The sequence below is a fragment of the Lutra lutra genome, chromosome 11, assembly GCF_902655055.1.
Source record: "Lutra lutra chromosome 11, mLutLut1.2, whole genome shotgun sequence".
NCBI lineage: Eukaryota > Metazoa > Chordata > Mammalia > Carnivora > Mustelidae > Lutra > Lutra lutra.
The window spans coordinates 53,121,073-53,145,495 of NC_062288.1; the positions used below are offsets into that span (position 1 = coordinate 53,121,073).

The 24,423-nt window shown below is 36.3% G+C and overlaps 1 protein-coding gene across 2 annotated transcripts in view; it reads right to left on the reverse strand.

Moving 5' to 3' along the window:
• Positions 1-1,833: 1,833 nt before the first annotated feature.
• MACC1 (MET transcriptional regulator MACC1) overlaps positions 1,834-24,423 on the reverse strand; it is a 57,623-nt gene continuing 35,033 nt past the window's right edge. For both annotated transcript variants that reach the window (XM_047694089.1, XM_047694088.1), the window contains 4 exons: positions 22,361-22,483; positions 18,848-20,889; positions 15,003-15,191; positions 1,834-2,352 (listed from right to left, as the gene is read on the reverse strand). In XM_047694089.1, coding sequence (XP_047550045.1) covers positions 2,140-2,352; positions 15,003-15,191; positions 18,848-20,889; positions 22,361-22,475 — 2,559 coding nt within the window. In that variant the 5' untranslated portion in view covers positions 22,476-22,483 and the 3' untranslated portion in view covers positions 1,834-2,139. The remainder of the gene's footprint in view (positions 2,353-15,002; positions 15,192-18,847; positions 20,890-22,360; positions 22,484-24,423) is intronic.

The window sequence follows — 24,423 nt, forward strand, 5'->3', positions numbered from 1 at the left end:
AACTTCCCAGCCACAGTCACAATCCATGATGCGCTGTAAACCTGAAGTGATTTGTTTAATCTTACTACCCTAATCAGCTAACAGGGTCTCTATCTTCTCAGATCTTGGAGCCTGGAAAAACCCAGTTATTCATTCTGCACTATCGCTTCCCGAAATTCTCTGGTTTGCTGACATGTTAATAAGATTCCAAGAATGTTCTAAAGAAAGCAAAATCACCACTAAAAATGATTGTGTCCTGAACTTACACACTGTTGTTTTTCCCCCCCTCTCTCTGCATTTATTTTCAACTAAAATAAATTCTGTCCTTGAATGTGTGCATAACTCCCTGGACAGGCTATGTTCTCTTATTATCAAATATAAATATTGAAAACCTTAAAGATTGTTCTTAAACCTAATTTAAATTATCTTTGCCAGAATAACAAATACCCCAGGGTAGGTGTATTAAAAGCTCTAAAAAGATTCTGCTTTTACTTTTTAGCCAAATGGACATGTTTTATTCAGGATCCCCAAACAAAATCCTTATTCAGCTCATCATATTACCATTGAGGGTGTGTCTTTCCTTCCTTCATTCTTTCTCCCTTTAGGCCTGTCCTACTGGCTCCCTGCATCTCCTAAGCTCCAACTTCTGCCTTAGGACCTACCTCTTCTACCCTCCCAGACCAGAAGCAGTGCCTGATCCTCCTTAGGGCTCATCATTTCTTTCCAAGGACAAACATGCCTGATCCTTCGGATTCCTGTGATGGCCCTCCATATATCTGTCAGTCTGTCCCTTGCAGTTTTTATTACAGATCCAATTTTACCTTTAACCGTATGTTTTAAGTTTTTGTCTCTCTCTGTCACTTGGCAGTACTGAAGTCAGGAATCATGTTGTTTCTCCTATTGTAAACCCCAAGCATCTATGTGCCTGCCTCAAAGTAAGTACACACATTCCAACTCTTGATTAAGTGACAATAAATGAATGACTGTCCAAAACACATCAACACTGGCAGATGGCCAAAGGATTTAACATATGAGTAAGCACAAAACATCTTTTTGTGAACTCTACCAGCAGTTAGCATTTGTACTGGCCTAAATTCCTGGGTAGTCTCTGTTTTCCAAAAGCTTTATGAAATGCTCTGGTAAACACACACACACACACACACACATTTACATGAGCATTCACACACAGAGATATCAGTGTTTTTGGTGGTTAAGACTGCTACACTCGACAGTGATAAATCAGTTTCCTAAAAACTAATTCTTCCCGATAAAAGTCCCTGAGATTTAAAGAACTACTCCACACTATGATCCTGAAAACAAGTCCAAGTTTGGCAGGATTAGCTCTGTCCCAAAATACTGGAAAAAGATGGTGAAAACGACAGTCCGTGGATACAGACAATAGATTTCTGAGGATAAATCATATTTCCTTCTGGCAGTCTTTCAAAAGATGGTGGAAAAATACAGCAAGCTTCCCTTAAAATGAAGTAGCTACCCTGTCCCTATAAGTTTTAATATGCACTTTTAATTTTTACTATTTTGCTATGTACTATGTTTTTTAGAAAGATAAATAAAACCAGGTTTTGCAGACAGAAAACTTACTTCACATTGCCAAATAGCCTTGAGTGTCCTCTCTAGTCCTTAGTCTCTTCAGATAAAAAATGGGAAGAATGTCAGCACACTCCACTGAGAAATTAAATAAAGAGATCAAATATAGAAGCTTATAGCCCTGTGCCTGTCCACAGAGTATGTGTTTGCTTCTCCTCTCTCTTGACCTGCCTACTGGTAAAACTCCAGTGTTTACCCTGGGAGCCTCTAGTTTATCTGGGTATCTGTGTAATCATGCTAACAGTCATTTGTTTTAACTTAAATAAATGAAAAATAACTTTGAAAGTGACAGAGGGCTTTATTTTCCTTCGCAACAACAGAACAGCTTAATGTTTGTATTTGAAACATATATAAAAATACATATTTGATTATAAAACCTATCTTTGAATTTTGTGTTCTGCTGTGCTTTCACCAGGGAAAACATACTTTTTCAAACTTGAAAAAAATAATACTTTTTTGAGATTCTTTTCACACACGCGCGCGCACGCGCACATACACACACACTCATTTTCCCCCTACCATTCTTCCTTCCTCCCCAGAACATACCCTTCATTTTTATACTTCGTCAGAAGTTGAGAATGCAGTTGCTCTCAAAAACTCTAAGGAATGTATTAGTATTAAAGCTCCAGTTAAGTCTCGCCACTGTTTGGTCACAGGGTTTTTCATTCTGTCCAAAGCTGATTGAAGATCTTGTAACACGTCTCTGTAGCTGTTTCCATAGTGAGCACTCCAAGTATAGAGAAAATCATAGGCAGGTTTCCACATCATCTACAAAGAAAAAAAAATTAGACTGGAGTAGGGTGGAAGTAAAGCAGAGAAGAAGATAGATGCTTTTTAAAAAAGAAGTTTTAAAAGCCTCTTAAGACATAAAAAAAAAATGGAATACCAATTATGTGTGGATTTACTTAATGTGATGAAAAATGTTTTAGTAAGTATCACTTCCCTCGTATATCCCTGTGTTTCTAAACCTAGAGGTTTTTAAAATAATGACTATAAGTAGGGCCCTTTTTTTTTCTTGATCCATCATCTAAACATTGTATATTACCTTGATCTGAATATAAAATTCCTTGCACAATTTTTTGATAACATTGAGATGTTACCGAGATAAATTTCTCACTCTCTGAGAGTCTTTTAAGATAAAAGTAATGACTCTTTTATTGTAATAGTATCTGCAGTGAGCTTTATGACACCACATATCAGAGAAGGAACTATATGGTGTATTTAATTCTTTAAGTAAGTCATTTTATTTGAGCATGTCTATAAACAAGGAAAAATGTACCTTCATGATCAAGTCAAAAGGAAAGCAAAAATACAGTTCTCTAATTAAAAAGAAAATAATTTAATGAATCACTTTATGACCAAAAGAAAGATCAGTATTGAATATTTATTTATGCTTTCCCTGAGCACCTACCCGTGCCAATGACATCATTGTTTCCATAGAAATAAATGTACGTCAAAGAGGAACTTCATGTTCAAGCATGTATGTAATGGTAACCAAGGCAACCAGGCTCAGGGAGAATAAAGACAAAGGCTGAACAAACAAGACAAATTGTAGAACACACACACACACACACACACAGAAACACAACCAGCTTAAAATAAATTTTCTCTAAGAAAATGAAAAAATGAACCATGCACTTATAATTGGAATATTTGTAATATAAGCTTTATTTGGGTTCACTAAACTCATTCATTTGTGATTTTATCACTTGTAAAAAGCAGGAACACAGACTATCAGCTCGATATTATGCAGAGCTGCTCTCTTAAAATAGAGGCTCCATTAACAGTAATATCACATGAAGTAGGGCCTTGGGATATAATTTTTTACCCTGCTTTGATAGCCTCATATACTCTACAATTGACATTAAAAGAATGAAAGACCTAAATAAGGAGTTTTGTTGTATTTCAATTCAACCTACATAAGAGGCTAGGCATTGAACCCAAAAGACAGTTTGTTGTTATTTGTCCAAATTGGCATTCCTGAGAAACCACAAATAGTCATAGCTTCACCTCTCTCAATGAAGCTAGACTCTGCAAGGTACCAAGTGGAGAATGATTACCAAAGTTATACCATGTCCAGGTGGTCACAGCGCCTCATTCCAAATGGTCTCAGATTTTTTATGTAAGATTTACCCTCCCCAGTCAGGCTTATAAAGAACTGTATCTTCCATCACTGATAGACTGTGAATGAGGTGTTCTTTCATCTATTTCTCTGAACACTCACTTTGAAACCAAACCTTCCAATTACTGGTTACCAAGAATAGCTCAGCAATGGAAAATGAGTTGAGGCATATAACAGAGCCTTTTTTTTTTTTTTTGGCAGATTCAATCTTGTCTGTCACTGCTCAGAGGCAAAGATGCACTAAACAAGCAGATTAATTTGTAGTCAATATATACTAACCCTCTGCAAAAGCTTTGAAACCTGTATTCTATGTTGCATTCATTTAAAATTCCTTGATGCTCAACTAGTTGGCACATTATTTTTCAAGTTGTCAGATGTTGTTTAAAATAATGATGTTTATAGCCAAAGTCTTTTAAGATTTTATGCTAAATCCTTTAGGAAGTGAATGATAAAAAAAAAAAAGATGCATTTGAAGATATTTTATAATAAATAGCAACTGGGAACATTTTGGTAGCAAGATGATGGCATATATCACAAAAAAAAACCAGATGTCTCTTAAAGAATCACAGTGGGTAATTTTCACGTTGTGCACTTCTGTGTGCAGAGTTAGAGTAACTTCATAGAGGCAGCCAAAATGGCTACACTGCCTTCCCCGGCAGAAAAACTCTGCCAACTCTGCCTCACACAGCTTGCCACACCACGGCGGATTGCTATGAATAGAAAAGCCCTGAGGCATATTCAATCATGCATCCCTGGGTGTTGTCTGAAGCAGGAAAGGTACCCAGGTGATGCAGGAATTGGAAACTACAGATTCAGAGGAAGTCCAATGATACATTTATCTACTCACTTATGCAGAGAGCCATATAATGTTCTCACATTTGGCAATTTTAACGATAGAACATTTCAGTCAGCTCTTTCAATTCAGAGAAATTTGGAGTGCTTTCTGAGCCTGGACCCTAATTAAGACATCTGAAAGTGTAAAAGGACTTCCCACGACTACTCTGAATTAGTCAGAAAAGCAAGGAGGCATATTGCTTTAACTCACTGGGGAGTCTCTGGAGTCTAATCCATAAGCTACATAGAAATGGGTACAACAGCTCTGGGCTGAAAACACTAGGGCAATGGTAAATTTCATGATTTATGCTACAACAAGTATATATTGCATTCCACTTTTGTTTCTCTTTGCAGCAAACTAAACCTGAATATCCCTTTAGTGTAAATCTGATCTGCTACATAAAACATCATTCATGGCTCTCAATAGAGATAACAGAGAAAGACTATTGTAGCACAAACACAATGAATATATTCAAAATGCATTGTTGTTCATTAATTAATTATATCACTTATTAAATCAAGAAATTTTGAGCAGCTACCACTACAAAGAATTTTGTTACAGAAAGGAATAAAATGATGAGTATGGCATGGCTGGATTTTAGAAGCTCTTAGCATAGAAGGGAGAGAGATATTTGTGCAAACACTGGCCCAATGTATGATTAGACAGGATTTGGTCACTACTAACAGTTAAGAAAAACTCAAAAAATTACTTTCATATTTTCATTTCGTGTAATAAAAAATGATAGTTCCATTGATTGAGAAGCTTTATGGTATAATAGAAAGAAAGACAGGTTTTGGTGTCAGAGTTCTGGGTTGACCTCTGAGTTACATTCCCTGTTGGATGGGTCAATTTGAGTAAATTAATCCAAGTATCTGAGCTTTGTATTTTGCACTCTATAAAATATAGGTAATAATTTCCAGGTTTGTGTCCAAAGCACCTCCTGAAATGTCTGACGTATAGTTTGCATTTAACACTTTTTAATAGGATATGAATGGGTAATTTGGGGATAAGAAAAAGATTAGGAATCTAGCTTTAGCCTTACTGCATATGAGGTGAAGGAGGGAGTATCTCTAGCTTCAGTAAGACATTAGACTAGAGACACGACCTCCAGGAAGAGCCAAGAGTTAAAGTGATGATGAAAGCATGAATGGAGGAAAATGCCAGGGAAGAAAATGAAGGGATGGAAAATTTAACCCTCAATTAAGTCTACAGTTAGGGATCACAAATAAGAAATAGAAGCAATAAAAAAATGGAGAGAACCTGGTGTCAGAGTAATAGAAAATGAAGTAGGGTACTTTATGGTGCAAAAAAGTCAAGGAGTGATAGCATCCCAGAAAAGACATTCAGCTCACAGCAGCTTCTTAGAGCCTGTTGTTCACATAACCTCCCAACTGCAAGTTCAGTGACACCACATGGAGAGGTCACAATCATCAGTGTTAGTTTTTACACCATGCCTTACAAAGCATGACAAAAATCCAACTTCCATCAATGCAATAAGTAATAAGCTGTCCTTTGTGGCATAGCTATGTGATATTTGACTCAAGTCCTTAAATATTTACACTTTTATTTCTTCGGCACTTCTTTCTATGCCATTCTACGTTCCTTATTCAGCAAGTGAACACGTGCTATCGACGGCAAAGACAAAAGGGAAAACTTGCATACATTAACTACAGACTTCATGAAACTGTGTCCAAAAATACACATTAAAAGCCACAAAGTATTTTTAGCTTTGTAATCATTAAAGAGAAAATGAAGTTACTTTTTTCTGGAAATGTTTGAATGAAAAAAATAAGTAGAATAAACAATTTTCTTTCCAGGATGACCTAAGTCCTCCAAAAGCTGGAAGTGACTGTGGACTGCTTAGATCTCTTCCAGGTTTATGTTATCTTATATCTCTTCAGCTGTTTGAAATAGCTCTTCTGCTGAAATAATTCTCCCGCTTGTGCTCAGTGTTATGATTTAAGGGATGATATGCCAAATCTCGGCACTAATGCTTAAACAAATCAAAAGGTGAGCATGCTCCTGAGAGTTTGTTTTTGCTGAATTTTTCTTAACCACAAAACAAATTCTCACAGCTTTCTCATCGCTGTTACAGTTACTGGACACACAGGCCTCACTCTGACTCCCTCACTCATAGATTTTTTTGAAGGTTAACTTCCTGATGTTATGGGTACATCTTTGACTAGGAAACATGAGGCTGAGAAAAGCTTGGAGCTGTTAATTTCTCGGAGGTATGTTTTGATCTCCCTCTGTAAGCAGCAGCAGCATCAGTAAGCATTTAACCTAGTGAAGGTTAGTAGTTTCCAAAGTCCTGGCATTTGTGTAAAAGAATTATATCTTTGGTTTATCTTCCAGGTATTAAAGGACAAAGAAAAGGGTAAAAGAACAATAAAAGAAGTAGTGAGATGTTAAAAGAAATGAAACAGGAATAGAGATTTAAAGAATAGTTTTCCAAATTTAGAGAGCTTGGTCCCAGAAGCCAATAAGACTCATTAGATAATGCTCTAGATAATGAAATGCAACATGAATAAAAGCAATTCAGATCTGAGCACAGCATTCTATGTCTTTTTTTAGCTTGTAAGACATGAATAGCATAAAGAATGCAATTGGTTAACTACATTTGGATAATTACATTTTGCCACATTAAAAGATTCATAACCCACCTACTTTCCTCATAAAACTCTAGGAGCAATGTTTCATTTTAAGTATAATTAGCTGAAGAAGTATTAAGGCAAATTTGCCTTATTAACGATTATTGCATGAATAACAATATTCAGTACATCATCTATAATATTCAAGTGGGCATTCTATCACCTGTACTTGGTAACTACCTAAATATTGTTGAAAATGAGGCTACAATTATCTTCAGAAAGAAAGGAGGCTAACATATCATGGGGGTCCCTATTTCTTCAGAAGGGAGATGGTACTCGGTTAAAACTTGATGTAAGATTCTCTTAGAAAAGTCTCTTTGCATACATCCAGCTCCATTTTGTCTAGGAATAACCACCTGAATCATCAGGGATTAAACATAAGCCACAGGAAGACAGAGGACACACTCCTTGCCAGTGTATCTACTCAGAACAGTCTAACATCTCAGGAGAACCTACTGGACAAGCCATTCTCACTATGTCACTAACTCACTAACCAGGAAGATAAGTCAGGTCACCTAGCTATAAATCCAGGGTCATTTCATTAAAGTATAGCCACGGATTTATTTCAATGTTAAGCAGATTTACATCTTAATGTATTCAATGTTAAATGCTGATTCACATGTTAGCTGGACTCTGGTTATCCAAAATTCCTTGTTGTTTGTGATCCCTCAAAATAAACCTTAATAAAAAAAATCTAAAAAAAATCTAAAATCTAAATCAAATATTGATGTCTCTAAATTCATTTTAAGATATCTTTATAATATTTAACTAATATTTATTAATATGATTATTATTTCTACTTGATTTTCTGTGTGTAATTAGACATATAAGGTAGAATTAAACCAAAGATCATACAAATATGATAATAAATTCCACTATGATGTGATTTTTTTCTTTATTTCATTTTCAAAAAATGGAGTATCTTTTGAAATTAAAGATGGCAGCAACAAGCATTATAGTATTGTACAAAATAGACAATGATAATCAAAATATTATGTCACTGTGCCAAATACCTAGCACAAACAATGCAGAATTAAGCAATTATTCTACACATTTTACCACTGGTAGATGAATTTCCACATAACACTTTCCCATTTTTTAAGAAATTATAAATGTATCTCTTTCTGTAAAAACCTATCAAACCACACACTTAGGTACCAAGGTTAGAAGGGGACAGTGCCACATCCCTGTAAGCAGTATCCAGGACTTGCTGGGTGAGCCAGAAGATCGTAAGAGTTCAAGGACATGCCTTTCATCTTTTGCAAGAGATATTTTCCAAGGAAAATTAAATGTTGTTAAACTGGTTAAGAAAAAAAAAAAAAAAAGCTGACCAGCCAAGATTTTTTTTGTCATTTGTTCCCATGCATTATCATTCTGCCAGTTTCTCAGAAGAGAAACCTTGAAATCATTGCTGACTTTTACCTTACCTATATTCTTTTTTTTTTTTTTTAAGATTTTATTTATTTATTTGATGGAGAGGGATCACAAGTAGGCGAGAGGCAGGCAGAGAGAGAGAGAGGAGGAAGCAGGTTCCCTGCCAAACAGAGAGCCCAGTGCAGGACTCGATCCCAGGACCCTGAGATCACGACCTGAGGCGAAGGCAGAGGCTTAACCCACTGAGCCACCCAGGCACCCTTCCCTTACCTATATTCTTTCTACAGTTACTCTCAGCCATATTACTAAAAACTCACTATACTTTATTTCCTTTTCTAAAATCACTCAGCATCACACAGTTGTCAAATTCACCTCTTAGTCAAAGTAATAGATAATATATATTTAGTTATTGCAAAGGGCAAATTGTTGTTCCAAATATTTCATATATATTGTTTCATATACTCCTACAAATATCTGATGAGCAAGATAGTATTTTTTACCTCATTTTACAATACAAAAAAATACTTCTAGAAGAGTCCAGTAACTTGCTGAAGTTCTTAGGGCTAATAGATGATACAGTTGGACAAGGAATCCAGACCAGGAATCTTAACCACTTAACCACTTGCTCTGGCATTAAAGAGTCATTAAAGACTCTATCGACTTCAAATATATGTCGCTCTGACCAATATTTCCACCCATATCTTCCAATAATTACTAAAATGTACCTCCCTCCAGTCTGCATATTCTCCTCAGTAGTCTCTAGAAGTCATTGGTATCCAGAAACACTGAAATCCCCTTCCAATCCTTTCCCATTATTCAAATGCTACCCATCCTTCAGGACTAGGATGTGTCTGCTGACAGCTTTTTCTCACTTTGATCTTCTTTTATTTAGTTAATTCTGAAAGGAGTTATCATCTATTGTGCAGAGTGGATAGGACTGTGTGTAAAACATATCTGGGTCTGGATCCCAGATCTATACTTAATAACCATGTAATTCTGGGTAATTTACATAAATGCATTCACTCTCAGCATATTGTGAAAAGTCAATAGTTAGAATGGCTTCTTTACAAAGTCTATTAAAATAAATGGGATACAGTAAAGAAAATGCTCATAATGATTAGCTGACACACAGTAAACATGCAATAAATTGCAACAACTATTACTATTTTCATTTTCATTTATTTCAGCATCAAATCATATGCCTCTTAGGGCGCCTGGGTGGCTCAGTGGGTTAAGCCTCTTCCTTCGGCTCAGGTCATGATCCCAGGGTCCTGGGATCGAGCCCCGCATCGAGCTCTCTGCTCAGGGGGGAGCCTGCTTCCCCGCCCCCTCTCTCTCGCTGTCTGCCTCTCTGCCTACTTGTGATCTCTGTCTGTCAAATTAATAAATAAAAAAAAACTTAAAAAAAACATATGCCTCTTTAAAATAAAACACCTCAAATATTGAGGTGCCTGGGTGACTCAGTCATTTAATTTAAGCAACTGCCCTTGATTTTGGCTAAGGTCATGATCTCAGAGTCGTACGATTGAGCCCCACATCTGGCTCTGTGCTGGGCATGGAACCTGCTTAATATTCTCTCTCCCTCTTCCTCTGCCCTTCACTCCCTCTCTCCCTCTCTTAAAAAAAATAAATAATAAATAAAAGTTTATCTCAATTCCCAGGCCAAATAAAATTTGGCTTAGAGAGAAAAAAAGTCACATATTTCATTCTGTTTGTGATTTTTGTAGCTCCTAATGCTCCAGTGTTAAGAACTGATAGTCCTAGTAAATGTGTTAAGTGTACAGATGAATTAAATACTGAGAGTAAGGATTCAGAGGAAATATACTAAATAAGTAGGAAGAATTCCATATAGAATTTTTATTCATCTATAAAAATAAATAAAATTAGCTGTTTGAGGAATAACTACTTTGTCATTTTAAATCTAGACCTACAATAAAGTGCTTGGAGCACTATAGCTGCCAGTCAAAAATGAGGAGGGACAAAGTTATAGCTAGAAGATAAAACAGAAAATCAGATCCTCACTGATTGAGTGTTGACTACAAAAAGACTTATAAATACACAGTGCCAGTCATAACTCTATAGGTGAGTAGTTTCTGGTATGAGAATAAATTGCAATTAGCAATGCTGACTTCCTCAGGCTTCCATAGTTAGGGCGGCCCCTTCTGGCAGGTCAGATAAGAAATTAGCCTTGACAGGCTTATTTGTGTCAGTGGCTGAGGTGGAGCCCAGTGGGGTAGAAGGTAATTTGATAAGAAGAAGTGATGTTTTAGTGTCCTTGGTAAATAACTGCTCTTATCGAATGAGATGGAAAGAACATATCCTTTATTGTTAGGCAGGTGCCAATGGAAGACAGTTGCTAGGAAAGGTGTCATATATACTATTAATCCCCAGAAGGATAGGTAAAGAGTATGCAATTTAGGCCAGAGAATCTTAGCTCTGACATCCCCAGCATTTCCTCTTGTAAAATCCAATTTTCTTTAAATAGGCTATTTTTCTAGTATTTTGTTGATTTTGTTTTTTGAGTTAAAGCTCTAAATATCTTCAGAAAAACTCCAATGAATTTTCATTAACTTTCACAGGAGAACCTTGGCAATGATTAAACACCTCTGTATAGCATAAATGTATTTTCTTTTCAAAAGAAATACTCTGATAAACATATTTCCCTCAGAATCAGATTCAAAGTTTTGTTGCTTTGCTTTTACGTAGAAAATGAAATTTCACTAGAAAAGTTGAGTAACATTTTTTACAACTAAGGGGATAGTTAGTTTAAAAGTGACATTCTCAGAAGTCTCCAGAGAGAAGGTTCTCTTTTTTCACTATTTTTAAAAAAGATTTTATTTATTTATTTGACAGGGAGAGAGAGAGAGAAAGCAGAAGCAAGCAGGGTAGCAGATGGGGAGAGGGAGAAGCAGGCCCCCTGCTGAGCACAGAGCCTAGGTGGGACTCAAATCATAGGTCCCTGGGATCATGACCTGAGCTGAAGGCAGACACCCAAGCAACTAAACCACCCAGGCGCCCCCAGAGAGAAGCTTTTCTTTTTCACCTCATAAAAGAATGAGAAATGAGCAAAAGTACTCAAGGAAAATCTGACATACTACTAATAATCTCTATTCTTTAATTGGATTGAAGTTTAATGAAAATGTAAAGGCAAATTTTGGTAGTATCATATGACGGCTTGAAAAAAGAAAAAGAAAAAGAAAAAGAAAAAGTGAAATGAGTCCTTTAACCCCCACAATCCTGACTACATCTGGCCCTGCCACTCAGCCACCATGGTGGATTTGGTGTGGGTGGGAAGAGTATAATAGTTAAAGTACAAGGGCCCCAAAGCCAAAGTCTATGCTCCAAACCTGGTTCTAAGAGTTCCTAGCTCTATATGCTTAAACAAGTTACTTAGCCTCTCTGCATCTTAGATAGTATTAGTATCTGCCCCCGAAGTTTTTGTTGAAAGGATTAAATAAGGATTAATTTTTGTGATACTCTTGGAGCAGTGTCTGGCCCACAGTAAGTGCCAGATAACTGTCTTTGAGATAGAATAAAAATAGAACAAAGGAAAAGGGAGAAATTGAAGAAGAAGTAAAGTGGGTGAAAGAGCCCGATTGTAGACATTGGCACACATAGAGAGGAATTGCTGGGAAGTGTGCCCTCTGAGGAAGTGAGATAAAGGAAACGGAAGCCGCATGGGAACCACCAGGCCTCATTATCTCTCTGCCCCGATGCTGGTTCCCTCCCTCTGCACACTCTACCCAGAACTAATATCAGCGTGTTTTGAAATCATTTCTTGACTTGTAAACTGATCATATTTAAAAATAAGCTCCTTCCTGAGAGAAAAATAATCGTACAGCTGTTAAAAATTAGCATACGTTTACCCTTTGGTTTAAGTGGCCTAACAGGTAAAGACTCCCATAAGTTGGGATATACCATGCATAATTTTCTAAGCATTTAATAACACAGATCAGAGTGATGATTGTTAGCTTTGCCACAAATAGTTGAATGATAACCTCTAGAAAGACATCTAGGAACTTCCCTTCCTGCTTCTGAGCATTTTATCAAACTCAGACATAGACTTAGTCATTTGTGATTTGGACTGTGCAAAAGTGAATAATGGAAAAGTAGGCTGTTTGTTGGCTTCCATCAAGATTTGGGGGAAGACAAAATATAAACAATCACAGTTAGAGAGAAGTTAGATGTTTAAGAAACCTGAGAGAGTAAGCAACTCTCTGGTAAATAATTCTCAAGAAAACCTTTTTTTAAAACAAAGCCTTACTAAGAAAAAAAGTCTGGCTTTCAACTAGGCAACTTTTTAAAAATGAATCATCTTTAAAGTAGTTTTAGGTTCACAGCAAAATTGAGAGGAAAGTATAGAGATTTTCCATGTATATCCCACTCATACACATGCATAGCCTACCCCATTATCAGCAGCCTCCACCTGAGGGGTACATTTGTTGCAGTTGAATCTACAGTGATACATTACAATTGCCTAAAGTCCACAGTTCACCCTGGGTTCACTTGTGGTGGTGTATATGCTGTGGGTTTAGACAAATGTATAATGACATATATCCATCATTATGATATTATATTGAGTATTTTCACTTAGTATAATTTCTGTGCTCTGCCTATTCATTTCTCCCTCCTGACACCTGGCAACCACTGATCTCTTTGCTGTCTCCCTAGTTTTGTCTTTTCCAGAATGTCATATATTTGGTATCATACAGTATAAACGTTTTTTTTCAAATTGGCTTCTTTCACTTAGTAATATGCATTTAAAGTTCTTCCATGTCTTTTCACGGTTTGGTAGTTCATTCCTTTTTAGTACTGAATAATATTCCATTGTTTAGATGCACCAGTATATTACACTTGATCTTGACCAAAAGGCCGAGAAGAGATAGGTGCACCAGTCTATTTACCCATATACCTACAGACTTGTGTGGACAAAAGTTTTCAACTCTTTTGGATAACTACCAAGGGCTGTGACTGAGTGATCGTATGGTAAGGGGGTATGTTTTGTTTGTAAGAAACAGCCAAAGGGTCTTCCAAAGTGGCCATTACCATTTTGCATTCCACCAGCAATGAATGAGGATTCCTCTTGTTCCACATTCTCGACAGCATTCAGTGTCATTAGTGTTCTGGATTTTGGCCATTCTGTTAGGTGGTGGTATCTCAATTAGACAGCTTTTTAATCAATTTCATTTAAATATCAGAATAGTATATCCCTCATAATGTTGTCTTTTTTTTTTCTCCTTATTAAAGGTTTGTTGTCTTTTAGCTCATACACTAAAAACTCATTTGGAGGTTGTAATGTCCTTTTCAGTGTACAAAGATAAATGTAGTCTGTAAAGGGGATGTAATCTATAAGGGGGAAATAGGTCTTGGATGCTCTTGGCTAAAGAGTCTGTTTATGGGAGTCCTTGCTGGAGAGCCAGGCTCCAGGAACCCTGAAGCTTCTACTGCAGCTGCTGGAATTCAACTGACTTGATTTGACTCTTCAAGCTTCATGGAAAGGTTGTCTTGTTCTGCTTATCCAGCTGGCATAGTTGTTTTGTTTCAAAATAAGAAAATTTTCTCAAGAAATTAAAACCCAGCTCTATGCCCAAATAGGAAATGGGGAACATGGCTTCTGCCTCCTACCAAGTCATCATCTAATCCAAGACCACCTTTCCTTAACTGAAATATCCTGGAAATGCTTTCACTCATGTGAGAAAGATAAAGAACATTTTATATGTGATCATCACTGGAATACTTCCATTTAAGTCAATAAAAATGGACTCACTTTCTTTATGATAGAGAAAATATTTACCTAATTAGGCCCACCAATATACATTTGTTTTAATATTAATAAAAATAGTTGCATGGTGAATATTTACTTTGCAGGAAGTGTTGTTCTTCTGTATTTGATGTCTATAGCTCTTGCTGTATACAAAATTGTGAAAGAGGTAAGGAAGCTCTTAGATGTTTCTAGCTCTCATTACCAGTAACCCCACACCATCCACTTCCTTAATGCTTGTCACTAAACATTATTTATTACAAATGACTAGTTCTGTGACTAAGGCTGATAAATGCTTATTGTTCTGAACAATGCCTTTGTTCTGATTTGGCCCCATTTCCTCCCTTCAAAGTTTATCTGTTTCTGCCTAGAGTTCTTATAGCCCTGCTTACTGACTGACTAGCTATCCAATTTGGTACAATTATTTGAGCAAAGACCATGTTAATATGCAATCCAATAGAAGAAACATCAATGTATTTTAAAGGTTCTTGATGCCTTTGAAGAGTGATGTGTGTATATTTCAGATAATGTTAATGGTTATGGGGGCAGTGACTTCAGTTAGTGGATCCTCTAGACACTCCCTCATTTAAGCCATGTATGTGGTGTAGACTTGATTACATTTGATTTACTTGATCTGTAATTTTTATTATTTGATTAGACAAAGAGAAATCTTACCTCAGCAGCAACATCTCTAGCTTTTCCTCGGTGAGGAATTTCATATGCTTCCATCTGTTGCTTTGTGAGTTGTACTAACTTTTCAGCTAGTTCCCTCCAGCCTTTTCCAAGCTTGACAGCTGAAGTCAGAATAGCAGCCTCTTGGATGAGATGTGCTACTAACCCTTGGCAATCCATCTTCAGCAGAGCCTGCAGCAACAATTACATATCATAGTTAAAATCAACTAATTTGGGCTTTCTCCTATAAGTAAAAATTTTCATTATATTTTCTAGAAACTGGCATCATCTTTCTCACCACATGTATATTTGAGGTTTCTAAAATTCAAAAAGCTGATTTACTTTTAAGCAAATCCAATCAGCAAAGTACAGAGGATATGACTAGACCAAAATTAGGGGAGATTTAAGCCCAAATCAGTGACTAATTATAGGGCCTTGGGTAAACCACTCAACTAATATGTTTCTTAATATCCTAATTGGAAAAGGAAGAAGTTGAACTAGACACTTACAAAGATACCCTGAGGTTCTAGCAGTCTATAATTTATCAACCCAGGGATGATTATTCACTCTGCAAAAAAAAAGTAATTCCTTTCCTTACCAGAGAATTGGCTACAGGATTTCTCTAAAGAATAAGCACACTGGTGCTCGTAAATATTACTCTACTTTCCATCAAAATGTGATTTAAAACTCCCCAGAATAATGCCTCTTGCACAAAAATGAGTTACTCCTACAACTTTGAACAAAGCTGTAGATATTTATGACTTCAGAAAATTAACAATCTCCCTTCAGCACCAGTTTAACTGTGTTAAATAGAACCACAACATGTTAAAGATAAAACACTTAGTCCTCAACGTTGCAAATGGAAACCCACCAGAGAATCTTCCCTTCCCTTCCTGTCCCTTCCCTCTTAGTAAGGCATCTGAGCTTTGTCAATCACCATGCATATTTCAAACAAATCTGAGTTTCCCTTTGCCATGAACATATTTTTAAAACATGGAATTAGACCTATCTATAGCTCTTCCCTGTTCAAACAAGCAAAGAAACATGTGTGGTAGCGCCTTGTCATTTAACAGCACTAAAAAGCTTTATCCATCACTATGAAACAATATGTAAAAATGAGTGACCAAGTAAGGCAACTAGTAAAGTCCATAGAATATTCATGGCTCTGGAAGCATTAGAAAGACCACCATGGTTTTTATACATTGACCGTATTGGTCCATAAATTTATGGTGAGGAGTTATGATCTCAGGAAAAAAGCAGCACTGAGCCAGGAGGCCCTGGAAGGTGCTTTAAGTAAATCGTGGAATGGTTTTAGCAATGCTTATTCTAGTTTCTTGATTTAAGGAAAAGAAATCTGCACTTGGAGTTACACAATCTGAATTTAAAATCCAACACCACAAAGTATAGGGCTTTAGATAAATCACAAAATATCACTGTTTAATGATTTTTAAAATGGATATAGTGGTAATACCACCTTCTCTAGATGCCTACAATCTTTAGGAAAATTGAATCAGATATCCAAGTGCTTTTAGGAAATGTCAAGTATCAAGTATATGAGGACAACTAGTCTCAATGTCTATATATGTCTGAGGGTTTTTTGAATCCACAGTCTTTATTAGTTCCCTTCCAGCTCTCCAAATTAATACATAACTCAAGAAAAACACATACTTATTATGCAGATAAAGTTTCAAGAGATGGCCTCTATACCCCATGCTCCATCATCTTCTGGTCAGATAACCAGGCCCAGGCCCCTTCCATAGAAATCCTGAAGCCTTCACTGAGGTGTGGTATGAGTTTTTTAGGAACTACTCCCTTGAGTGAGTTCTCCATCAGTACTGTTCAGTTAGTTACCAAACTACTCACTTCATTAGTATACACCAATATAGAGCAGATATGATTAGGCTAAAATTTCCAAGCCATTTGACCAAAATAACCCTTTTTTTTTTTTTTTTTTGTCACTAAGAGAACAAAGAAAGTAAGTTTCAAATCAAGGCTTCATGAGTCCATGCTGAACATGAGCTAATGCAGAGATAATGAGAGGTAATGAGCTGCTATAAAAGGCACATGCAGCTTCAAGCAGGTAGATCAGCCAATGACTCTGAATTCCTCGGGGGAGAACCCAGCACACCATCATAAAACACTGGATACTGGGGCTTGGAAAATTTAACCCCGTTAGTATCACTGTAGAATCATAAAAATAATAAAGAAAAGAAAATGTTTTATATATACAATTTCTTGTTAAATTATTGTTAGTGTCTCAAAGTAAATTCTTCTCCAGAAATCTCTCTCCTCCACATGTACCTGGATGAGAGCTGTCCTCCTCTCTGTGAACTTGCCTGGGTAATCCTACCCATCTCTCACAGGGCACTGGCCTTGCACAGTTACAACAGTATTAACTACACACCAATACACGTAAGTCACACAAGCTTCTACACCACACCACACACACACATTCATAACTGTTTTAGGAAAGTGGAGTAGTTTAAGGGTGACTTTGGAGCCAAAAAGGTCTCAAACCTTGTCTCTGATGCTAACCAACTGTGGGATCTTGGGCAAGTTTCCCAGCCTTCCAAGAGTCTGTTGGTAAGATGAAGCTCCTACACTTATTCCAAAGAGTTGTTGGCTAAGTGAGAGATGTGTATGGAGAGTTCAACACAGGGTCAAACACATACAGAACCCTACAGCATTGTTAGCTATTATTATTATTATTTATACATTCATATTATAGCCACTTTTAGGAATATACTTTGGTTTTTCTCTTTACTTTTATAAAATACTGTATGTCCACTTTAAAGGCAAACCAGTTCTTTAACTTCTTTATAGCTCTCCACTGAGCCTTACACTGAGGTAAATGCTATGGTGGAAAAAAAAAAAAAGATCCTAAAAGTTCTATTAAAACGTGAAGATTAAGAAGAAAGTTAGCAATATCACTTTTTGAGTTGTGATGCATCACACACATGAGAAGAATATTAAGCTTATAAAGTGAAGACATTGATAATATGGGTTTTTAAATTTTGACAATATGTTTTAAAAACAAAACATTGCAAATTAAAAAAAAAACACTAAATAGTGGACCTATAAGAATGTACAAGTTAATTAATCTTGTTTCGGTTGGCTTTTTTTTTTTAAAGACTTATTTATTTATTTTTAGGGAGAGATCTAGAGAGCAGGGGGGAGGAGCAGAGTGAGAGGGAAAGAGAGAATCTCAAGCAGATTCCACACAGAGCACAGAACCCAACAGGGGGCTCAATCCTAGGGCCCTAAGATCATGACCTGATCTGAAATCAAGAATCAGAAACTTAACCAACTGAACCACTCAGTCACCCTAGAAAAGTACGAGCAGGGGCCACGAGCAGAGTGAGAAAGACAAGCAGACTCCAGGTTCAATCTCACAGGGGCTCAATCTCAAAACCCCGAGATCATGACCTGAGCCAAAACCAAAGAGTCTGATGCTTAACCGAGGTGAGTCACCCAGGGGCCCTGACTATTTGCCTTTATTTATTTTCATGTTATTGGAGCTGCTCTGATATTTTAAGAGCTTTTCAACTACTTGAGAGAAGAAGAGAAGAGATCTCTTAACTGCTATATTCTAGCACAAATAGAACTTTAATCTTCATTTGAAAGATGATCCTCGGGAGCCTAGTTTCTGGGAAAAATCACACTTGAATTTTAAAACTAAGAAATCAATTATATGATCTTGTAAGAAAATATCTATATTTACTATAAAGTAACTTTAGTTTATTTGAAACTGCTGAGAATTTTTTAACTTCTCTCATATGTTTCTATAAATATTCCCAAGTTAATAAAATTCTCTACAGTGAACAATACTATGAACAAGCAATACTCACCACAATAAGTTCATAAAGAAACTTCCTGGTATTTTTATCTGCATGGCAATCTTCCTTTAACTTCTTTACAATATAGGAAACTTTGTCTGATTCTTTGTCAGCTTGTGTTTGGTCAAAGTCTTCTAGTGCCAGATGTGAGTAACCCAAGACTTCAGCTAAAACTTTCCAATCATAAACTTTTTCTGACACCGAAGTCAATACAACTGAGTAGATGTAAGTCAGTTTTTTAAAGGGTCGGGTAATTTGTTCGAGAAGATTTCTGGTTGTGAAAACATTATTGGACATAGATATTACTTGTTCTTTTTCAATCACCTTGACATTTTTGCAATGTACAAGCCCAACCTTACCCCTCAGGACTCCCACATACCATTCTTTCACTTTGGACTGCCCAATGGCTTTTACCTTACCCTCTCCAATAAGAGCTACTGTGTCCCCTTTGAAATACTCAAGTAAGTAGTCAATCTTTTTTTGTCTTAGCACTGTCTTCACAGTTATCCCATAGTTGGTAAAGTTCATTTTTTTATCTTGAAATGTGGGGTATTTCACACACACTGCTGGCAATAACGGAGCAGACTTGATTTTCTTCTCTTCCTGCAAATCGCCTAACTGATTTGAGAGCCTTTTAAGATTGGGAGCTGGATCAGGTGTAGTGACAAAGAACTGTGTAACTGCTCTACCATTGGGAGGCTCCACCTGAACACGGAAAACAAATATGTGCATTTCTTTGGAGTCAGCTAAGGAAAATAAAAACTGCTGATGAACTACTTCACCTGAGAGCAACTGCTTTTGTTTAATTTCTTTCCTTTCTCTTTCTGTCTTTACTTCAAAATCAGGATCACATGAAAAAACAGAAATACTTAAATCTTGTGGCTTGTCAAGTAAGAACGAATGCTTCCCCCAGAGCTGAAACACAACTGGAGATGTGTTTTTTCCACCCTTCTTAATATCAGAGATTGTAAGCTTTCCTGGCATGTAACAATGTCCACAAACTGTGAAAATAACAGTGAAACTGGGATGAATATATCTGGGCCCATAAATTCCAATGGAGGTGGTTTTGTGGATACAATCCCAAATGGTGGGAGCTGGTGACTGAATAGCTTTAATATGTGCAGCAACCACGAGGTATGTCACCTGGCTCAAGTCTATTAACTTGACTTGGATGATGTCTTTATAAATATAGCAGTTGTTTAACACTTTGAAAGGGCCTTCTTTACCAGGGCTGTGTAAACACACCATTTCTGTCATGACTTGGCTGAAAGGATCCTTTCTCACTTCAGCCCCTATTTTCATCTCCAGCAAAACGGCTTCCATTGTATTTAGGTTGCCTAACGTGATTTCCAACAGTGGGCTTACAGTGCATGAAAGATCATGGTTAAGCATTTGTGGAGGTTCAAGAAATGCCCTTAGAGATACCTCTTGGAATTCTCCCACGGCTACATGGCCTTGGGGCACATGAACAGTGATACCTGATTCAGGTAATTGTACTGACCCTCCTTGGTGGCTTACTTTGCAAACTATCACCGTCTCTGCTACTTGTGTTTGGGCCCATCCCGGACTCTGATTAATTATATTCAAATCCATGCAGGAACGGGCCAGCTGGCGTCCACTTAACCAAGCCATTTTATAAGCCTCTCTATCATTCTGAAGCCATTCTAAGTCTTGTTCTAGTATCTGGCCAGAGTTATGTATATTCTGATGGGCATGTGCTGTGTCATCTAAAATGTCCAAAAGTTCTGAAACACTTTTAGATCTTGCAGATGTCCGTGAGGAAGACTGCCTGAGTAACTGATGCACATCTAGTTCATCACCAGAGGAATCAAAAGAATTTCCAGTTTCTGTTTCTCTAAAAAAAAGAAAAGGATCTTCCTTCAAGATGGAAATATTCTCTCTCTTCTGGTTATTTCTTAGCTGAGTTATGTCATCCAAAAATGGGTTAGAAGCAGACAGGTCATTCCAGAATGGATTTGTAACCTCGGAAGCCTTATTGCCCGGACATGTGAAAGGATCTGGCCAATGGAGAAGAAATCCTGGGTCTGTAGATTCTTGTTATTTAGACAAAAACAAAGCAAAACAAAAGTGAGGTGGCATCCTGAGATACAACCAACTAATTATTATTATAGCTTAAAAATTCAATGCTTTTTATTTTGCTTTTTGATCTCCAATCTAATAGCTCCTACAAAATTAATGTTAAATTTGCTCAAATTTTCATGTTAGGAGGAAAGAGAAAATGTTCTGCCAGTATATTTTGACTATGTTTAATGTTACTTTTTCTTAAAACACTGTGATTTACAAATAAATGTTCAAAAATTTAGATAATAATCATTTGAACACATTTCCTTGAAAATTACCCAGACTACATATGCGTATACCTTATTGTTTTATGTTTCATTTTCACAGAAGAAAACCTCTGAACAAACAAAATAATTCAGTCAACTACCCAATTTTTTCTAAACACTGAATAGTCAGTCTCATTATATCTAGAATATTCATTTAATGTTTTTCTTTTATAATAGTCCCCATGTAAAAAAATCAAATGCATCTGTTAATAGCCAAAGTAATTAAAAAAAACAATATGCCAAATTAAACAGTAATGTATTTCTTAGATTATTTCCTGTAGCTTTGCTCTGATAAATTTTAATAACGTTGAAATTTTTTCATGAAAAACATTTCATGAAAATGAACATTGAAAAATAGATCACCTTTAGATTTACTATTTGAAGGAATTCATTGAGGTTTTCCAAGTTTAAAATGACAAAGAATAGGCTTACCGCTATGAAGTGAAAACATGTTATTACTTCAGAAAGTGAATATTTTTAAGAATTGGCAACACATGAAAATATTTACATATGAACCATAAGGAATTTCTATATATCTCACAAGTATTAGTCATTTTTAAATGTTTAGCAATTCATACTTGGTCATTTCTCAATAAATATTGGTGATTCTGTGGCCTTGGTGAAACTGGTACAGCTTTCATGAAAACAAAAGCCCAACTGGCCAGCCAAAAATTGAAAAGTGAATCCAAGTAAACTGTCAGACTTTTTTGTTTAATACACAGAGAGCTGTATCTTAATTGAAATGGGTTTTAAGCATCACACATTAAAAATCAGAATGTGCATTTGAAAAATAAAAGTTGTATTCCTCTTATTTTCATGTTTCTTTCAATCTGGTTTCATCTAACTCTCTTCAAACTTACCTTTCCTCTGAGGATCAGTTCAATTCTTTCACTTTTCATGAAATTTTTTTAGCCCAGTTCAACCTCTAGAGATCTCATTTACCCCCAAATTTATTATACTTACTGCATATATCATTCACTTAATAATGAATCTTTGCCTTCTCAGAAGATTTATGTAATCTGCTGACTGCGCTATTTCATTTTGCTCATTTTTTAACGATAGTGTATTTGCATGATAATTCTATAATTCTTTTAATCTTCTGTAGCTCTTTTCAGAGGTAAGCTTCCAATAATTATCGATGCTGAATTAAAAAATTACAAGTTATAGATTCTCGTACCTGTAACATGGAGATTTCTTGAGGATTTTTGAGCTTCCATGTCAAACAAATTTCCTTCAGACTTACTTCGTGAGATTCCTCCTAACCAAAACTGGGATCTTTTATTGGTTATCATTTTTCCACCTACAAAATAAATAAATAAATAAATAAATAATGTTAATAAGCATATATATACACGTTGGCAGAGAAACTAAACTTAAAGTATTCACACATACTTAAATAGAAAACTGCAGTGTGCCTGGGTTGGCTCAGTTGGTTAAATGTCTCCCTTAGGCTCAGATCATGATCCCAGGAGTCCGGGGATCAAGTCCTGCACCTTGGGCTCTCTGCTCAGCAGGGAATCTGATTCTTTCTCTCCCTCTACCCCTCCCCATGCTCATGCTCTCTCTCTTACCTGTTCTGTCTCCCAAATAAATAAATGAAATCTTTAAAAAGAATAGAAAACTGCATTTAATAATACTCTACATAGATCCTCTACTTCTGGTGGGATGCTGGACTAAATATCCTAAAATATGTATCAGCACTTTACTGAAAAATGCTTAGACTCTGGATTAATACCAACAAGCAAAACTAGAATGTATAACTGATCCTATTAAAAAAAATAATTGGTGAAAATTCCAAGGATAACAAAAAAGAATAGTAAGCTGCAACTTCAATAAATAGGAAATTCCTCATTGGTGATTGGAAGACAAACATTCACAAAACTGGAAATTCTTCCTTAAGTTCTTCTATACATTCAAGGCAGTTCTAAGAGAAATCAAGACATTTTATGTATATGTATGTGTTTGTAACTTCTTAAGCTACTTTAAAATTTATATAGGAAAGCAAAGGGCTAATATTCAAGACAATCCCAAAAAAGAGCAAGAAGGAAGTGAAGTGTGCCACCAGCATCTAGTTTAATTATGTGCTAAGTAGGACAATGTGAAATGAGAACAGAAACAAACTAAGGACACACAATACCCCTACAAACAGACCCACCCTCACATGAAAACTTGATGAATAACAGAATTCGTCACATAGAGCAGTGAAATGATGATTCAATAAATGGAGGATATACAGTTTAAAAAGTTACATTAATTATACACAAATCAATTTTAAGAGATTTAAAGACTGAAAAGCAAAATTTAAAATAGAATCTAAAGAATTATCTTTACACTTTCTGGGAAGTAGAGAATTTCTTAAGCAAAGCCCAAGCACAAAATGCAAACCATATTTTAAAAGAATGAGAAATCCTACAGATAAGTCAAATGACATCATTTACAAAAATTAACAACATAAGCCAAAAAGTGGGAGAAGATAAGGATTGGATTCTAAAAGGAGAAGAAGAAAAGGATTATATTCTAAAAGACTCCTATGAATCAGGGGCACCTGGGTGGCTCTGTCAGTTGAGCATTTGACTCTTGATCTCAGCTCAGGTCTTGATTTGGGGCCCTGAGTTCAGGCCCTGCATTGGATTCCATTCAGGATGTGGAGCCTACTTAATAATAATAATGATATAAAGAAATTTAAAAGACTCATAATCAATAACCAAAATAAAACAAAATTACAGAAAATTTTGAAAAAGATCTGAACAAGTATTTCTTTTTTTTTTTTTTTAAGGATTTTTTATTTATTTATTTGAGAGAGCATGAGAGAGGAGAAGGTCAGAGGGAGAAGCAGACTCCTCAAGGAGCTGGGAGCCTGATGCAGGACTCTGATCCTGGAGTCCGGGATCATGAGCTGAGCCGAAGGCAGTCACTCAGCCAACTGAGCCACCCAGGCGCCCTGAACAAGTATTTCTTTAAAAAATAAACACAAATGACCCAAAAGTATATTAAAATATGCTCAATTTATTGGAAATCAGGGGAATGCTAAATAAGACTGCATGAGGTACAATTACACCCATCAAATTTGTCAAAATTTTAAAATCTGCAACACCAGCTTTGGCAAAGATGTGGAGAAAGGGAGAAGTCCTATATTCTCCTAGTGGAAGTGTCACTAGGTATAATCACTTAAAAATCAATCTGGCATCCTCTAGGAAAGGTGCTTATACCACAGTACCCAGCAATTCCAATCTCAGCTAT